The 17,603-nt window shown below is 30.2% G+C and overlaps 1 protein-coding gene across 3 annotated transcripts in view; it reads right to left on the bottom strand.

Moving 5' to 3' along the window:
* LOC144839070 (oxysterols receptor LXR-alpha-like) overlaps positions 1-17,603 on the bottom strand; it is a 79,275-nt gene that overhangs the window by 43,883 nt on the left and 17,789 nt on the right. Inside the window, exon 1 of one of the 3 annotated variants that reach the window (XM_078694422.1) lies at positions 5,009-5,552. The exons of the other annotated variants lie outside the window; for them this stretch is intronic. Within the exon in view, the coding sequence (XP_078550548.1) occupies positions 5,009-5,048 (40 nt within the window). The 5' untranslated portion in view covers positions 5,049-5,552. Of the gene's footprint in view, positions 1-5,008; positions 5,553-17,603 lie in introns of those variants that run through there. 3 annotated transcript variants of the gene reach the window in all.

Genomic DNA, 17,603 nt, shown 5'->3' with positions numbered 1-17,603 from the left:
TCCAGTGCTATAATAGTTAAATATTAAGCCTAAAAAAGGTTGTTTGTTCGACCCAATTTTTTTGGAAAAGTGGAGAAACAATTTGGTGTAAAAAATAATTTAATTATCAATCAACACTTCTAAATGTTGTTTTATAGTCTCTTCAATTACCATATTTCTTCAACAAGTTTAAGTAGAAAAAAAGTTGATTACGTTTAAAAGTCAAATATGTAATTAAAATCATTAGTTATGTAACATATATGATAGGTTTGTCAATACACAGGTCTATAAAATTCTGAAAAAAAAATCTTCAATCATTTATCTGTCTTTTTTCTCATATTATTCAATCGATCACCTTCAGATCTCCACAAAGCTGATATTAAAACTGTTTAGAAGGTGAGCTAGCTATTTGACACGACGACTTCAACCAAGATTAAACGTGACATAGAAGACTGAATCACGAAACATTGCAAGATATTCTCGAAGGTAGCATCTCTCTCATGCACATACATGCTCTTATCAAAAGCTGTCGTCAAGAGATTGGAGATCCCTAAAGAGCTATTTGGTACAATGATTAATGACATGAAGCAGAAAGTTAAAACAAAATGTGTCATCTTAACCGGAAAAATTTAATCTTCATGTTTATAATTTAAAATTAATGTTATGGGTATGACTTTGATATCACTGTATTTAGAATTGAACATTGTCAATGTTGTTTGAAATTAAAATATCTGATATTGCCTTTATAATTACAATACTGGAAATATTACTTTCATTAAAACGAGCCTGTCATTGATTAACTTTTGACCTTAAAAGGGTTGATATGATTCACATTTTTGACATTGTTTATGGCAGATCATTTAAAAAAAATCAATGTTTTTATAAATTATATCTTAAAATTTTGATATTCTCAACAATATTATACTATTTGATTTCTATTGAGAGACGTGCCTATTCAAATAGGTTTATTTGATCATTTACAGTATATATGCTACTTACATGCTTCAAACAGCAGCATGTGTATATGCACAAATTTCAAAGAAATTAAATTACTGTGTTGTTTATACCATGCTGATGTTCCACATTTCTTTATTATATAATTGCGGTAGAAATTAGCATACAAATACCAATACTCAGAATATTACCTCACACACACAAAGACCTTGACAAAAATGTTAAAGATATATTTTTTAATCTGGAATATAATTGTTTTTAAAAGAATAAATTACACCAACTCAGTGGTTTAGTAAAATGTAAAATAAGTGCTTTAGAGTAGAACCCCTCCATTGCGGAATCTATCCTTTGAGACACCCTTAAAGTGGTATTTTCCTGTGATATGAACAGTGACAAATATAATGTCAATAGCCAAAGCAGAAGAGACTTTGTGGAGTTCTGAAGATGTCCCCTTAATTTGGGTTCTAAGTACTATATAGTAAACTATATAATAATAATATAGGACCAATGGAAAAATGGAGAGAAATGTATAAAACAAGAGAGAGTAAAGATGGATACAATACAACATAAAAATACTGTATGTATACAATTTCAGATTTTAAGGAAAAAAACTATAAATGGACAGACAGATGGGAAGGTGATAGTATAACAGACCAGTTAACTATTCCTATTTCCAAAGGACTTACAAATTTCTACTATTCACATGGATTTATTACCAATTAATATATGTCATCCATGCAATCCAATTCCTTTCAAAACAAGAGATATTCTGACCAAATATATTGCGGACACATAACAAAAATGAGCCTATGGCTGTGTAGAATATCAGATGGCAAATGTGTATAATAATGACACATATCTAATCTTACATTTTGTACATATATTAATGAGTGATATGGTCAAACACAGTTCATACAGAATACAAACTGAAAAACAAACCAGGAATGCTGTATAAAAAAACTAAATGACCACAATGCGCACATAAATCATTATGCTCAGTCTAGACATCAATTGTCCTAATTCTTACATTATCCTAAACTCAATTCTTTGAAACGGAATTTTCTATTTATATATAAATATTTAACTGCATATTTTTAACATTTTAAATGAATGCTGTTTAAAAAAAAAAAAATAAATAAATGTGAGCTGCATGTTCTGAGTATTTTTAAAAGAAATGTATTAAACATGCTACAGAAATATATTTGGCAAAATTATGTTAGATTAATAATAATATATAGTTTTTAATTAATTAATTTTGGTAAAAATGGTGTACTCATAAACCAAGGTGAATATGATGTATTTTTCTTCTCAGTTTATGATTGTAATCCAACCTTTTCAGCTCTTGCTGCTGGTTGGAATTTGATGTTTTTTATACCTTAATAAATAAATAAAATAAATAAATAAATATGGAGGACACAACACCTATAGAAAACCAATCCCTGTTTTTGTCTTGTTTTCAATTTGCAAAAAATGTAATTTAAATTATTTCAGAATGTTCGGAATGCTGTAAGAGGTTATATTGGTATGAAGATGGTATATATTAATAGTATATTTTAAAAAGGGATTACACCATATTTAATTTAATGAGGAATATGATGTAGAACAGATAAAACAGAACAGATGTTGGACATAAAGATGATGTACAGTAATTGAATTCTAAATAGGATTTAAATTCTTAAAACGGTCAAGCGATTTCAAACCATTAATTCCGATTCTAAAACTGTTCATAGTCGTGTTGTACATAATTTTTATCAAGCTGATTAATCTTTTTTTCTTTTTGAAATAACATTATGTTATGTTTTCCTTTCTTTTTGTGAACCTTGAAGCGAACAAAGCCAATGAAAGGATCTTGTTATTAAGCCCTAACAAAAAAAAAACATAATAAATTTAAACATAATTCCATAGCATACACAGTATCCTTTGCATACCAATAATGTTCTAAAGGCACCTGTTTTGAAAATCCGTTCATTTGTATGGAAAATCAAACGAAAACAATATTTTAAGAATACGAAGCTTAGCGTATCTGCTAAATATGAAAACATAGTTGGATTTACATAGTGCGGGTGAAAACAGAGATCAAACGATACACATTATACGCGAAATCTCTAGAATATTAGTTTTGAATATGGCATGACTTGGAATTAGTTGCCGAATATTATGTTAGATATAAAAATAATAGCAAACACTTGTATAGGAGATTAGGATTTTGTATGTGAGTGGACTGTGTGTCTGTATTAGGGTTTAAGAAAATTATTTTGCTTAATAAAAGCAGCAGTCAACCAAAACAAATTTCAATCTTTGTTGTTCAAGATTTTTTTGTTCAAAGAATTAGAAGCGTATTGAATTTGGAAATTGTAAAGTGCAGAAGCAGTGAACAATAATGAAATCTACAATCAACTGACCGCTATAGCTTGTGTGCTGTTCTAAACAGATTGGAAATTCTTTTCTTTCTACTCTGGTTTTAATGAACAATTTCTCTTCATTTTAAAGAATTCTAGTTTTATTTAGAAATAATTTAAATGCTTTTTATAAATACGTCATGATGAAAATGTATATGTATTTTATATATGGATTTTATGTTATTGTTAACCTATATAATTTTCAAACAATCCTATGTAGAAATTAACTATTTCTTTAAAGAAATCATGTATTTTCATTATAAATTAATATCTAATAAATTGCCTACTAAATATTACATATTTTTGTCATTTTTGTTCATTCATAATATCTAATAAATTGCCTAGTTAACAATTGTAATAAAAATGTAAATTAAAATTTATAATAATAAATTTCTCTCAATAATTCATCACCGAATAAGATTTCATTCTCTAAAGTTACTGTTTATATGATAAAATACAACTGTCAAAATTAACTAATTAAAATAAGTTATATATAAATTTAAATCAAAGTTAAAATAAGCAAAGCTATTTCAAAGGTCAATCAAACATACTAAAAAAAACCTGTCAATCATTGTCTATTTCATTTTGTGTACATTTCTGTGATATAACAAGTAAACATTACGGTTACTGATATAAAATCCACCTTTAAACTTTTAAAAATGTTTTGATCGATAGAAAAAAAAACTACATTACATTAACAGATTTAAGCAGAAAACTTAAGTATGTTAATTTGGTTATAAACCTTTCTATTACCATATCTTCTACTCTCCAGAGGCAAAAATATAAAATTATTCGTAGACATCCTATGTTCGAGAGATCCTTATGATTCAATCTAACAATCTTTTAAAATGTCTATCATCTCGATAAATCTCCAACACCACTTATGTACGACTCTTAACATCGTGTTTGGAACCTCGAAGACTAAAACATCCACTTTTGAAAAACAGAATTGCACAAAATACGTCATAATTTGAATTTTAACGAGTATTTTTTGATAAACAGATTTGTTAGCAAAAAAATCGTGGTTATATTTTCATTTTTAAAAATAGTTGGACATTCATAATATGCTAGAAAAGATGACATAACATGACATATAGATGACATAATTAAATGAAATATTTAAATATGTCGGTTTTGTTTTTGTATGTTTATACTTTATAAGAGATATCACAATCCTATACTGTTTCTAAATATAGATTTGATTTAATAAGTTTTGGCATGTTTCACTGTTTGTTTTTAATGTAATAGTTTTTAAATTTTTATTTTCATAGGTTGGTATTATTATACTGTTTTGTATGCATAATTTTAAAAACAAATATCTAGTTTTTTTTCTCGATGGCAATAGAATTACTACTATTATTCTACTCTTAATTGAAATAATGACTGTATGTCATATCAAACTCAAAAACATCTTTTTATCTTATATTTCAATAATTTTATCAATGTAATCTTTCATATTATCATTTTATCCACATTAAATGTACAGCTGTCAAATAACAGTAAAATGTTATTTATTCTGACAGTTTTTGATGCGAAAAGAATCTCCTAATACGGCATTACCAAGGGTCGCAAAGAACTGGAACACACTGATATGCTAGTATTAAGTTGTCACAATTTAGACGTACATCATACACCGCAGAATCTAAGACACGAACAAAAAAAAAATCTAAACGTACCTGATGTATAAACTTGCGTGAAGCCATGAGAGTAGTCCATGAGTTCCCTATGTACAGCACACGCGAAAATAAAAGTACACCTTACGCCAAGTTCAAGCACAACGTAACAAGCCCCTGAAGGCGAACTCCAATATTCTGCACCGGGTACTATATCAGCAGGCAACGTACTTTCCAGACAGTTTACAAGGACGCACGGATTGGCGGAAATGACTTACACTACACAGGCCTTGTGCCCTCCCGAGTGGTGGCTATACTTATTAATGCTGCAGAGATATTTAGCATTGGGCTTCACACCGAAATAGCTAACTCCACACTGATTCCTTACATGAGTACTAGCTGGCCTTGAATGGCCACAAGGTCAAATAAAGGTCAACTGAATCTCATTAGCCTTGTATCACCAATCACTTCACCACCCTTGTTTCTCATTATCTATGCGCACCGGTCTATGTGAGTCACGCTCCATTGCACAGAAGGTGGTGTGCAACTACATGCATAGGAATTAAATTGGTTGAACTGCACTTTTCAAATCAAAACTGTCAAATCCACCAACAAATATAAATGCAGAGTATAAATACTCACCACATTTGCTGTTCATCTCACTGACAAACACGACCAAGTTTTAAAAAATATCACACCTCTCATCGTAGACAACACTCTTTCCCCTTCGCGTATAAATTAAGTGGTTAATCCAACACAGGACATGCTTTAATATTTACTACTTAGTTTTCTACTAACCGTACATTCTGCTAATTAATTAATATATGTATCTTTATATCTCTTTAATTGCAAATATTATCCAAGCGGTAGATTGCTTTTATCTCCTTAGTAATTGAAGAAAATAATTGATAATTTCTAAAACATTAATTGCCAGTTTTATTAATATACGATTACAAATTAAATTCAAATTAATTTTATATCGAAAATAAGAGTTCAGTCAATAATTTAGTGCACTAAGAAGTAGAAACTAATATAAAAACAGTTACTGTCACGAAATCTACATCAATTTATTTTTGTATTTACACAACTGGTCTCGATGTGTGTATGCTCGCAGAACAGAGAACCGTACATGCGTAAAATAACTCCATTTATCGTGAACCAATCATTACATATAAAAAAATCTGTGTATGGCATTGTAGGCATGTGGCAAGGCCATGTTCACTCATGCTGTTAAAAACACCAGCGTGGAGATTGTCGCATACTGTGATGTTTTATAGCCAGCCAACCACATTGTAAAACGAGCCTTGCTAATTAGAGACCAATCGCTTTTTTCTTTTATCTAGAATGTCAAGTTTAATTTCTGCCGACGAATTACCGATCGAGATACGGAGATAATTGAAACAAATTGGATAGGAAATATAAGAAAATATGATTGCTATTCTGAAACATAATAATAATCATAAAGAATCTTTGTTATTAAAGCTATTATTAAATGGAAAGTGACTGGTTTGTATGATATTTGAAAAAATAAATCATTATTAATATAAAGTAATTTAGGATATTGAGAATTGATCAAACTATTATTATAGGGTCAGATCTTTTTTTTTTCGGTGATAAATTATGAAACAAATTCAAAACAAATTATGGAATATTAATAAATGATTTGTCAAGAAATTATATTGGCTACCAGATGAAATATAAAGCATACAAATTAGTATTCATGTTTTACATACTGTAGTCCACAGACTCCATTCCAGATGTAGTTTAAAACCCTATGTCTACATTTTGTAAAATAATTCAGACAACATTTTTAGATATAAAACACTATCAACTATCGCATAAAGCAGTTAAAAATGTGATAAACCCACAATGCATCACATGATGATTTATTAGGTTTATTTTTTTAGTTTTTATAGTTTTGTACATAAATGAGGAATTATATTATTAATTATACACTTATTCCAAAATGTGGTCTATTCTAGTTTCTAAAGCTAACTAGTTTGACAAAAACAATTTGATCTGCCCAAATATGGTAGTGATATACCCAAATATGGCAATGATATGACACCATCCTGTCTATATACTGTATGGGCACATCACATGTCACATAAAGTTTGATAGTGTAGCCAGAGCTTAAGAGGGAATAGTTACTGAAGAAAGAGAGTAAGGAGGGAAAAGTAGTACAATTTGGAAAAGGGGATTATTAAAGGGGATTATTAATGGGGACAAAAACCAGTGAGAAGAGGATTAAGACTGGGAAGCAAAAGGTATTAATAATAGGGAGTGAAAGATTAGAAAGAAGTTGAAATATAAAGTTGAACTGATCATACCATTCTTAAAAAAATGTATTTTTTTCATTATAGGAAATCATTTAAATTCAATTAGGAGATGATATACTTTCCAAAATGATTTATTTTATACCATAAAGGTGGTTAAGTATGTAACAATATAAGACCTTGAGTATGTTTTAATAAATCAAAATATATTAAATGAACTGAATACATTAGAATTATATTTTTTTTCAAACAGAGTAAACTTGAAAGCCTGCCAATAAAATAAACATGCGGATATCAAAATTAATGAGTTTAAAATTCATGTTTAAAAGAATATACTTGCTCAGAATAATTGTAACAAGTATGGTTATCACATCATTTTATGTATTATATAATTAAATGGCTATGTACTTTTACAGTTCAAGATATATTTTGTATGTTTACTGGTACTGTACTATGTTCTATTTTTTTTTTTTTCTCTTTGGTGGAATTACTATTTTTTCCCTTAAAATTATTTTATCATTAGATTTTTATAATTAAATTACTGAACTACTGCTATTAACCATATATGACCAGGTATAGTCCCAAGGGGTCTGAATACAAAATTTGGCAACAATTTTCAGGGGAAGAGGGAGGAGTTGTCTTGTGCCCATATTTAGCATAAATTAGGAAATGGGTGATACTCAAGCATGGATCTCGGTCATAAAGTGTATGGCGGGTATAATACCAATCCACACCCCAAGGTAAATTTCCTTCCCAAATGTGTAGTAATTTCTTGCAAAATTAGTAACATGGATCTGTCATATTAAGTGGACGAAAGTATAAAATTAGATGGTTGTAGTATGGTATGGTACTGCAGTAGTATGGTATGGTACTGCAGTAGCATGGAGGCAAACCATGGACACTGACTAATCCAATACACGCCCCTTCCATTTTCCCTAGCCACAACCAGTACAGTATAGCAACAATATCATAATGCTAATTTTATGTATTTTTTAATATTAGATGTTTTTTAAATTTTTTTTATCAAGGTCAACATTTGCTTGAATGTTTATTCTTGCATAAAAGGTTAATCAATTAAATGTATATTGTGCATTCAGCATACTACATGCACATAATCAACACAAGTTTGATGATTAGATGTAATCAAATTAAAACCAGCTCTGCAACCAGTTTTATTAACTAATGAACATAGGAAAGGAATCGCTCAATAAGATAGCTTTGGTATTAATTAAAGTGGGCGGGAGGAAACAGTGTGTAGAGTACCGCAGAATCGCTGAAACTGAGTCAAGGCCATCCAGCCTGCAAGCGCTGCCCGTACACATCTGACGACGATACAGAGGTCATGTTATATAGGTCAAGTTGGAAAATTGGGTAGAGCATGTAGGATTGAAACAGAATCCCTGTCTATGCCTCAAGGAGCTCAAATTAATCGCATGCACATGGTTTTTTAAAACAGTTTAATCGAGATAATAATTTTAGAAAGATTGATCTGTTCTAATGTAATTTAAATGATTATTCACAGTTAATATAAATGGAGGAATTAATTATTTTATTCATTTATTCCTCCATAATATATACAAGTATAGTTTTACAAATTCAAAAATAAAATATATTTTTTTTTTCAATCAAACTTACTTTACAATTTAATTGAAAATATTTGAGCATAAAATAAAGAAATGAAGTCAATCAATTCTTTAAATAATGTACAAACATGTAATTAGTACAGTACCCTTAAACTCCTATTTTAGGACAACCCTATTAAAAAAAACACTTTGCTATGAAATGAATGTATTTTGAATTCTGTTATTTTGAATTTTAGTCCGTATTACTGTACCTGTGTCTGTAAATAGGCTGGCCCGCCACAAGATTTCTATCTTCTTGGGCACTGCCTACTTCCTTTTATTGATAAATGTTCATTCTTGACTAGTTATATATTTTACTGGAATTTATTATGTTTACCTCATTTTCTTGAAGGAAGAAACAAATGTTAAGTTTAATTAAATTAAACAATATATTAAAAAATACTACCAACTTCTATTCAGGGACACCACCTCTATTTAGGGGACACTCCACATATTGTAATGGTCCCAAATGTGTTCCTTAATAGGATTCTACTCTATTACAAATTAATGAAAGAGTAAAATGTGAACTGTACTGTAGTTTAAATGAAACAAAAATCGAAGTTATCAATGAAAATCAATTTTCATCACAAGTATCATCAATTATAAGGTTTTTTTTATTCCTACAATGAAGAACCAGCTGCAATGCAGCCATTGTTTTTCTCTGAAATGAAGGTGACCTTGACATTTCAAGAATAGATATTGTTGTAAAGGATTACGACTACAATAACTAAATAGCACACTATCAATTAATTAAATCAGTCAATCATCAAATCAATCAACCAATTAATCATTCAATCAATCAGTTTTCTTAATGACCAAGTTAATCCTCTTTGGGGACCAGTGGCCCATAAGGATAATATTGTATTGCTTTAATTAAGATCTGCATGGTGGGGACACATATTTATAATATTTATTTAAATCCAAAGGCAAATCACTGAAAAAATGACAATGCTTTAGGTATTAGTGGCTGGATCTCAATAGAGATACACACAAAAAAAGCAAAAAGCTAAATCAAAACGATAAAATAAAACAGCCAGAAAAATTAGCATAGCTTTCGGGCAACACTAGCTCTTCATCAGTTCAATATTTATTTAAATATATACCATAAGGCAGTGGTACACCACATACAGATAGTACTGCAGAGAAAATACCCCACACCCCCTTCCCCCTAATGTGCAATTAGGGAATGTGCAATGAGAAAAAAAAAGAATGGAAAGGGAGAATCTTGGAAGCATAGCTTATACAAGTAGAAACCCCCTGTTACAAAAATATACTCCTATAATAAGGTGTTCCTTAATACAGGGGACACTTTTTTTTGTCTCGAAGGTGTCCACTTAAATATGGGTTGTATATCAAAAGACGATTTCAAAATATGTGAAATTGAGTGTGAATAACATTGTTCCTGAATCAGTAAAGTCTTTCATCAGCTTTGCATCTTTTTTCTTACTCATTAATTTGAAAACTTTATGAGCAGTTATAAAACTTTATTTTCTTAATACATAAATCAACCAAGTTATTTTTGTCAGAATGGTTGTGATAAAAAAACAAAAAAATCATCATCTCAAAAGAATAAAACAATATTTTCAGTACCCAAAAGCTTTATTACATCATCAAAACTATTTGTAAAATGTTTTCAATCTTAGATGCGGCTTTGTGGTTTTCGTGTAATCTAACAATTGCTATCCCTGCTATATTATAATCATATTTGTACCCCTAGGGCGTTTAGCATGCAAGGAAGTGCAATTTGCATGTGTACTATTTGCTGCCTTGTATCATGGAGGTTCCTTCGTGCTTACTATCTCTTGGGTGGCAGAATAACAATGCAAACAATTTTAGTTGGACAACATACACTCTAAAGGCCAATTTACATTGACAAGCAGTAACGGTAATAAAAATATAGAATCTATGTTATTCTTTATGGCCATTTACACGCAACGCGGAGCGGACGTACGTTTTTACGCTCAGGAAAGGTACAGATTCTATGTGGGACAAGCTATGTGGTTTACCACGTAACGTTCGTCTGTGTAAAATTGGCCTTTAAATTGTGTCTTTCTACCATTTCAATATCTTACTTTTTTAATCTAAGGAAAAGAAAACCTAAGGAAAATATTTTAGAGCAAGTTTTCTGATTCTATAACTTGAATTTAAACATTTGCAGCAAAAAAATGGTTCATTTCGCAAATGATTGATTATCTTCAATTGGAGATTGATTTATATCGATGATTACATTTTTTATGTACTTCCGCCAAGATCTTTCTATGATATAACCAATCCTGGGCTTTAGGTTTTGAATGTCGAATAGATCATATAATATTGCAAGAGGTCGTAGGTTCGAAATTGGCCAGAGGACAAACTATTAAATTCAACTTCCTGTTGAAGGTCTATGATTCAAATGGAAATAAGGGTATGTTCAGACCTGTGGAGTTATGATTCAAATAGTATTAAGGGTATGTTCAGACTGTAGGTAAATCACTTTCTTTGAACAGAAGTGTCTACATAATAGGGCGATCACCAATTGCATGAATCAATTTGATTGGCTAGTAATTAGACATTTATTTATTTATTTATTCAACCATATTTCACAAGGGTGACCCAGCCAGAAAGGTACACATGTCTTCTTTCAAATTCTGTTGAAAATTAGGAGAAATATCAATTATTCAATGAAATACAACCAGATTACTAACACCCACCAAAATGGGCGTGATGTGATTTATAATTAAATAGCTATGTTAGATTTTGTGTATTTTTCCGATTAACCAACATATTTTTATTTTGTTACACATTTCCATGGTAAAAAAAAAAAAACATGTTTTCTATAAATTATTAATATATCTGAAGAAAGAACAATGATTAATTTTAAAATGTCGAGCAGCGTTTTTTGTAAGAAATATTTCTTGTTTATAGTAGATCAGACCTACTGTATACAATTGTTTTGTATATATCTACAACATGATTCTGTGTATACATTCTAAGAAAAGCTTTAAAACGGAATTATAATATACACCTTTATTATCCTATTTTCACTCTTTCTTTTAAAAAACGATTTTATATCAGTCATAAAATAATATTCAAAAGGAAACACCACAGGATATTAAGTTTAAGGTCTAGTGTGTCTTGTCCCCGAGCATCATAGACCTTGACTTTCTTAACATTATTCAGACATACTGTTACCATAGCAAAATACCTGATATAAAAACGCTATTAATAAACCGTATATGAATTGCACCTTTACTTAGCTGAACACCAGGTGTTTACCCGGCTGATCATGTTCACTTTCTTTTGTCCGCTGCTTTGCCGAAACTTTTTTCCATGACCTTCGTAAATGTTTTATATGTTTATTATGAAGTCAGTATAAAGTCGTTTCTTGAATTTAATGCTTGTTATTTCCCTTTAAATGACCGATATTCTGTTGACCTTAACATAATGTACCGGCATCTAAAACCAATTGACATTGATATGTTTTTTCTTCAGAACATAGTAAAAATAACCGAAATGTTTAAATGCTACTACTAGTTCAGTATGTTGCTAGAGTACAGTAAATAATGGACCTAATGAGGATGAATGATAAAAATCTAGATGTGAAGAACAGCATCAAAGAAGGAGCAAAGAAATTAGACAAATTTACATAGGATCTGGATCACTTCCAAATCAAAAACACCACTAATACTTGAGACTACAGTAGCAGGATAGTACAAGGAGGAGAAGTACTTCTATCGGATGCAGCCTGAAATGGGAAGGATCTTTACTAATAATATATAGAATCAATCTCCAATCAAAATTAATATGAAAGGCCCAGTGGTCTAATGGAAAGGGTCTCTGCATGTCAAACAATAAACTCACAGTTCAAACTATTTATATGATTGGAGCAACTTTTGCTTCTTCAGCAGGAATGCGTGACTTTATACCATCTCACTGTAAAGCTCTGTCTACACTATCAAACTAGTTTGACAAAGTGTGATGTACCCAAATATGATAGTGATATACACAAATATGGTAGTGATATGACCATATATAGGCACATCACATTTTTTGTGAATATGGTGAACTGGGAAAAAATTGCAATTTTAAATTATTGTCAACAAACTTATGTTGAAATTAATAAACCTAAATAATATTTCCAAAGTATTGAGTTTTTAATACAAAAATAGACAACATGCTACTAAAAATGAACATTATACACAAAGTTTAAAAGTTTAAACATACAGTACCATCACAATTCTGTGCCAAGAAATAATTTTTTTATGTATACTTAATTGCAGAAAACATAATACAAAAATAATAAAACGTTATCGAACACAAACTTAAAAGTAAGTAAGTACTAAAATGTAAGTAAAAAAAACATTGTGCTAAAGTACAAATATTGTCAGCCCTAAAGGCCCATTTACACTAGGAAGATAAACGATCAACGATAAATAGACAAATATTCATTTTTCATACATAAAGCAAAAGAAATATAACGTTTTATTCTAGAACTATAGAATAACCATCTATGCTTCCTTTGATGAAAATTATATTTTCACACATTCAATCAAATGACGTCATGATTAGTAAGAGCAATAATATCGTGACAATACAACGATTTAATTGTTTTTATTTATCATGACATCATTTAATGGAATTTTAAAAATATTGTTTTTATCAAAGACAGCATAAATGATTATCATATAGTTCTAGAACGAAAACCTTTCTATTTTCTTTTGTTTTATGTTTAAAAAAATGCATATTTGTCTATTTATCGTCGATCGTTTTCACCCCAGTGTAAATGGGCCTTTAAAGTTACTAATTTGCTTAATTTTGCTTGTGTTTATAACCAGTACTCAACAGAATACAACAGACACAATGGGCCTGTTTCTGCTGCAAAAAAATAACCGGTTAAAAACGGTGTGAATAAATTAACTTCCTTTTCTTCGGAGCAGAAACAGGACAATTTTGTGGTAACTGGTTAAAAGGCAGCGCAAAATAACCGGTTAAAAACACCCATTCAATTCGGTGTTAGAATGCCATTTAACCGGTTGTTGCTGGGCAACTTTTAGCTGCAATACAAAATAATGGTTATTTGATTGACAGACGCTGACCTTGAGTCAACTACACTGCAGTAACATTTGAATTAACTGCCAGGACCAATTGCATTTTGGGTAATTCTAACGATTTTTGTCAACGACCACCCACTGATTTAAACGGTTATTTTGGAACAAAAACTGAGCAGAAATGCAGTCAAATATAAAAATTACATTTTTTGAAATAATCGGTTTATTCTCTGCAGCAGAAACAGACCCAATATGCTCATTCTATTGGCCTTGAAAATATTTTAAACATTGTGGTAAAGATTATTCTCCACTGGGTACTCACACTAACGAATGAAATGGTAGAGTGATTACTCCTTTTTTTATCCTCTTTTGTATAATTCTTTACAGATAAGCCTGACTATGTGAAGTAACTTTTTATAGATGAAACCGTTAATTATGTAGATTTCGGTTATATAACTAGACGGAGTAAATCCACTTTTTTTGTCGGTGAATATGGCTGACACATAGCTAAATAAAATTTATTATTGTTATCTATTGAAAGGCTGTCATTAAAATAGAATTGTAAATATTTAACAATAAAATACTACTGTATTATAAAATAAAACGAATACCGCAAATATTGATTTTAAAGAAGATAATATTGAATTTAGCGAGGATAAATTTCATAAAATAAGTCAAGATAAGATTATTTTTTTAATTTATTTTAAACTTAACATTTATTATTTACATTATTATTATGATCAGTAAAACACAATTTTACCACAGATACCAATCTATAACGCTTTAGAAAAGCAATTAAATTGCTAAAAATATTAACATAGAAAAGGCTTACAAACGGAAATAGGTGTAGGCAATCATCCAAACATAACTCAATCAAATATTCTTAGGTTCAGCTCTGGGGCAAAAAACGGGGTCAGAAAGTAAAATATTCTATATCAATATCTCTTATCAGTCAAATACTTCCTTTATATTGTGACCCTAAGGTCATCCGGTCATGCTAGCCTGGCCACAGGAGGCTCGGAACACCCAAAAAATTAGGTCACTGTATTTTTCTGAAGATGTTACACGAACGAAAGGAAATTTGTATAGACTATCATGTCCCCTTCGAAGGGCTAAATGCAAATTTAAAGTCATTCTGTCCTATTAGTTTACCAAAAACATCCTGATCATTTTAACTTCATTTTCGACGATTAGAATCTATCTAGAAGCAGAGCTCCTCATTATTATTGTCTCACCCAACAGCAAGTGTTTTGTGGAGGTTAATTGTTATCTAATAATTGTACTCTAAATATGGACCCATCCAGGTCAGAGTCTACTTTACTGATTGCACATTGCTTTATATAAACCATCCTTGAAAAGGACTGAGCTGGCATTATGCGTGAAAGAGATCAAAAGAGAAAGGTTCTATTGAAAATCTCAGTTCAATTCAAACTAAACCTTTTAAATTGATGAAGTTCTTAGCATTCACAAAAATATAAATCATACTCAAAGCAGAAAAATTCAAAATCATCTAAAGGTATATAAACAGATCAAATTAAATTAATTGTACAGGTATTGAATATTCTTTGTAATCGCATCAAAATTCTCCTTGCAACTCGGTATGAATTTTGTACTCTGTGTGAACACACAATAAAAGGGAATATACCAAACAGTGGTATTAATATAACTACTGTATACCGGTAGTAATAAAGCTCTGTCTACACTATCAAACTTTATGTGACAAAAAAAATGTGATGTGCTCATATATGGACATGATGATGTGATATCACTACCATATTTGGTCACAGCACACTTTTTTTTATAGTGTAGATAGAGCTTTAGTCAATAATATGTAGGTTTATACCTGAAACAATATGAAAGAATGCTCAACACAGAGAAAAGTGGAATAATTTTACATTTAAACAGTATTTCATTCAGTAAATAAAATATATTTGAAGTTGAAAAAACTAATTTTTTTCTAAAATCTCTAGCATTTTATTATTAATAAACATGAATAAGAAAATTTAGCGAATTTAACTCAAGATAAAATCCTAATCCATGTGTGATTGAAAAAAATATATAGCTAATTTAAGAAGAATATTCTGGGCATATTATAAATTACAATTATAGTTAAATAGGTAATTTCGATTCGCGTTATTACACAAGATATCAAAAGCTTGTACGTATGAGCTAATTCCGTGCGAGGATTTCTCAATGAATGACCCACTCCGCAATTTTGCCCATAAATCCAAGACCTTAATCCCGGCCTAGACCTGCATTTCGCTGCCAACATTCCTAGGTGGATTAGGCAATATAGTCCTGAGAGAGTGTGTGTTTTCCAGCTCAAGGCCAATCGACAAGAAATATTTGTTTCTTATCCCACCTAATACTTTTCCCCAATTTTTTTTTTAGGATACTATTAATATATTAGGAATATGTATTTACTGATGATATTTTTTAACATTTAATTTTCACTCCATGTATTAAGCAACTAAATGATTATTGAAAACATTTTAATATCACAAAAGTATGAAATTGTCAAAACCAAAACAACAATAAATTTAGGGTTAAACGTTTTTCATTTAGTATTATAACATAATCACAAATATGATTATGAATGTACAGGGGAGGAGAGGTTACAGTAGGGTAAGGGGGAGGGAGTGGGGGTTAACAGTGAGGTATCATTTTAAAATTGAACATAATTTGTAAGCCGATTAGGCTGAGGAAAACAGCATCAAGGTCAAAAAATGAAAAGAGAAGGAATAAAATTGACAGGAAATTGCCGGCTGTTGTCTAAACATGACACACCTGTACTTATAAAGCATTGATAAAAAATGTTCAGAGATAAAAATAATGTTGTATGTTTTGAATTTAAATGCTTACAATATATTATTGAAGAAAATGAATACAATATTGCTCATAAATTAAAATATGTGTACAATAACTTTGCAACCTTTATGAAAATACCTTAATGGTGATACAAAATATGTATATTTAATATAGTTAATCATGTCATGTTAATATTTCTACAGTGTGTCATATTAAATCAACTTTTAACATCATAAAACGTCAAATAAATGTTCGTTTTCTGCTGAAAAAAAAAAATTAAAAAAAAATGAAATTCTGCTGCTATATAAATAATTGTCCGTTTCAAGTGATAAACTAGTAGTTTTTCCCACTTGGCCTAGTAACGGGATGTTTTGAACTGGCTAAACTATCAACTGATCTAATGTATGGTCCAGAGAAAGTCCCAATAATCAAGTAAATCTATATAATGGAAACCAAAAACACAACAGCAGCTGGACTGGCCTTCACACACTTGCCGTCCGTAATCTCGGGATTAACCGCTGAACGAACTTGGGCTGGACAGCGATAATAAAATGAAGGCAATATGCTCGTAACTGTCGTTCCTCAGAATAAACGTCCATAGAATATATATCATCGTACAATGAAAACGCAAACACCGTGCCATGACTAAAAGGATTTACGAGAGATAATGTGACTAGCTAAAAAAAAGTTGCATGTTGTATAAAAAGCTAATATTATGAACGATATTAATTTAAAAATATGATTCAATTGTTAAACATGTAAATGCATACCATGTCTAATAACACAGAAAAGGTTATCTTTGTTACTAATCTTAACAAAATGCATTCTTCGTACAAAGTTAAATCAAACTGGGTCAAAATGACAATTGAAACCACTTTGTATCAGAAATATATTATAATGTAAAATTAAAATAGAATTTCTTTGT

The sequence above is a fragment of the Antedon bifida genome, chromosome 1 (assembly GCF_963402885.1).
Source record: "Antedon bifida chromosome 1, ecAntBifi1.1, whole genome shotgun sequence".
In the NCBI taxonomy this organism is placed as follows: Eukaryota; Metazoa; Echinodermata; class Crinoidea; order Comatulida; family Antedonidae; genus Antedon; species Antedon bifida.
The sequence above is the reverse complement of the archived record's forward strand: the minus strand, read 5'-3'. Positions and strand labels throughout refer to the sequence as shown.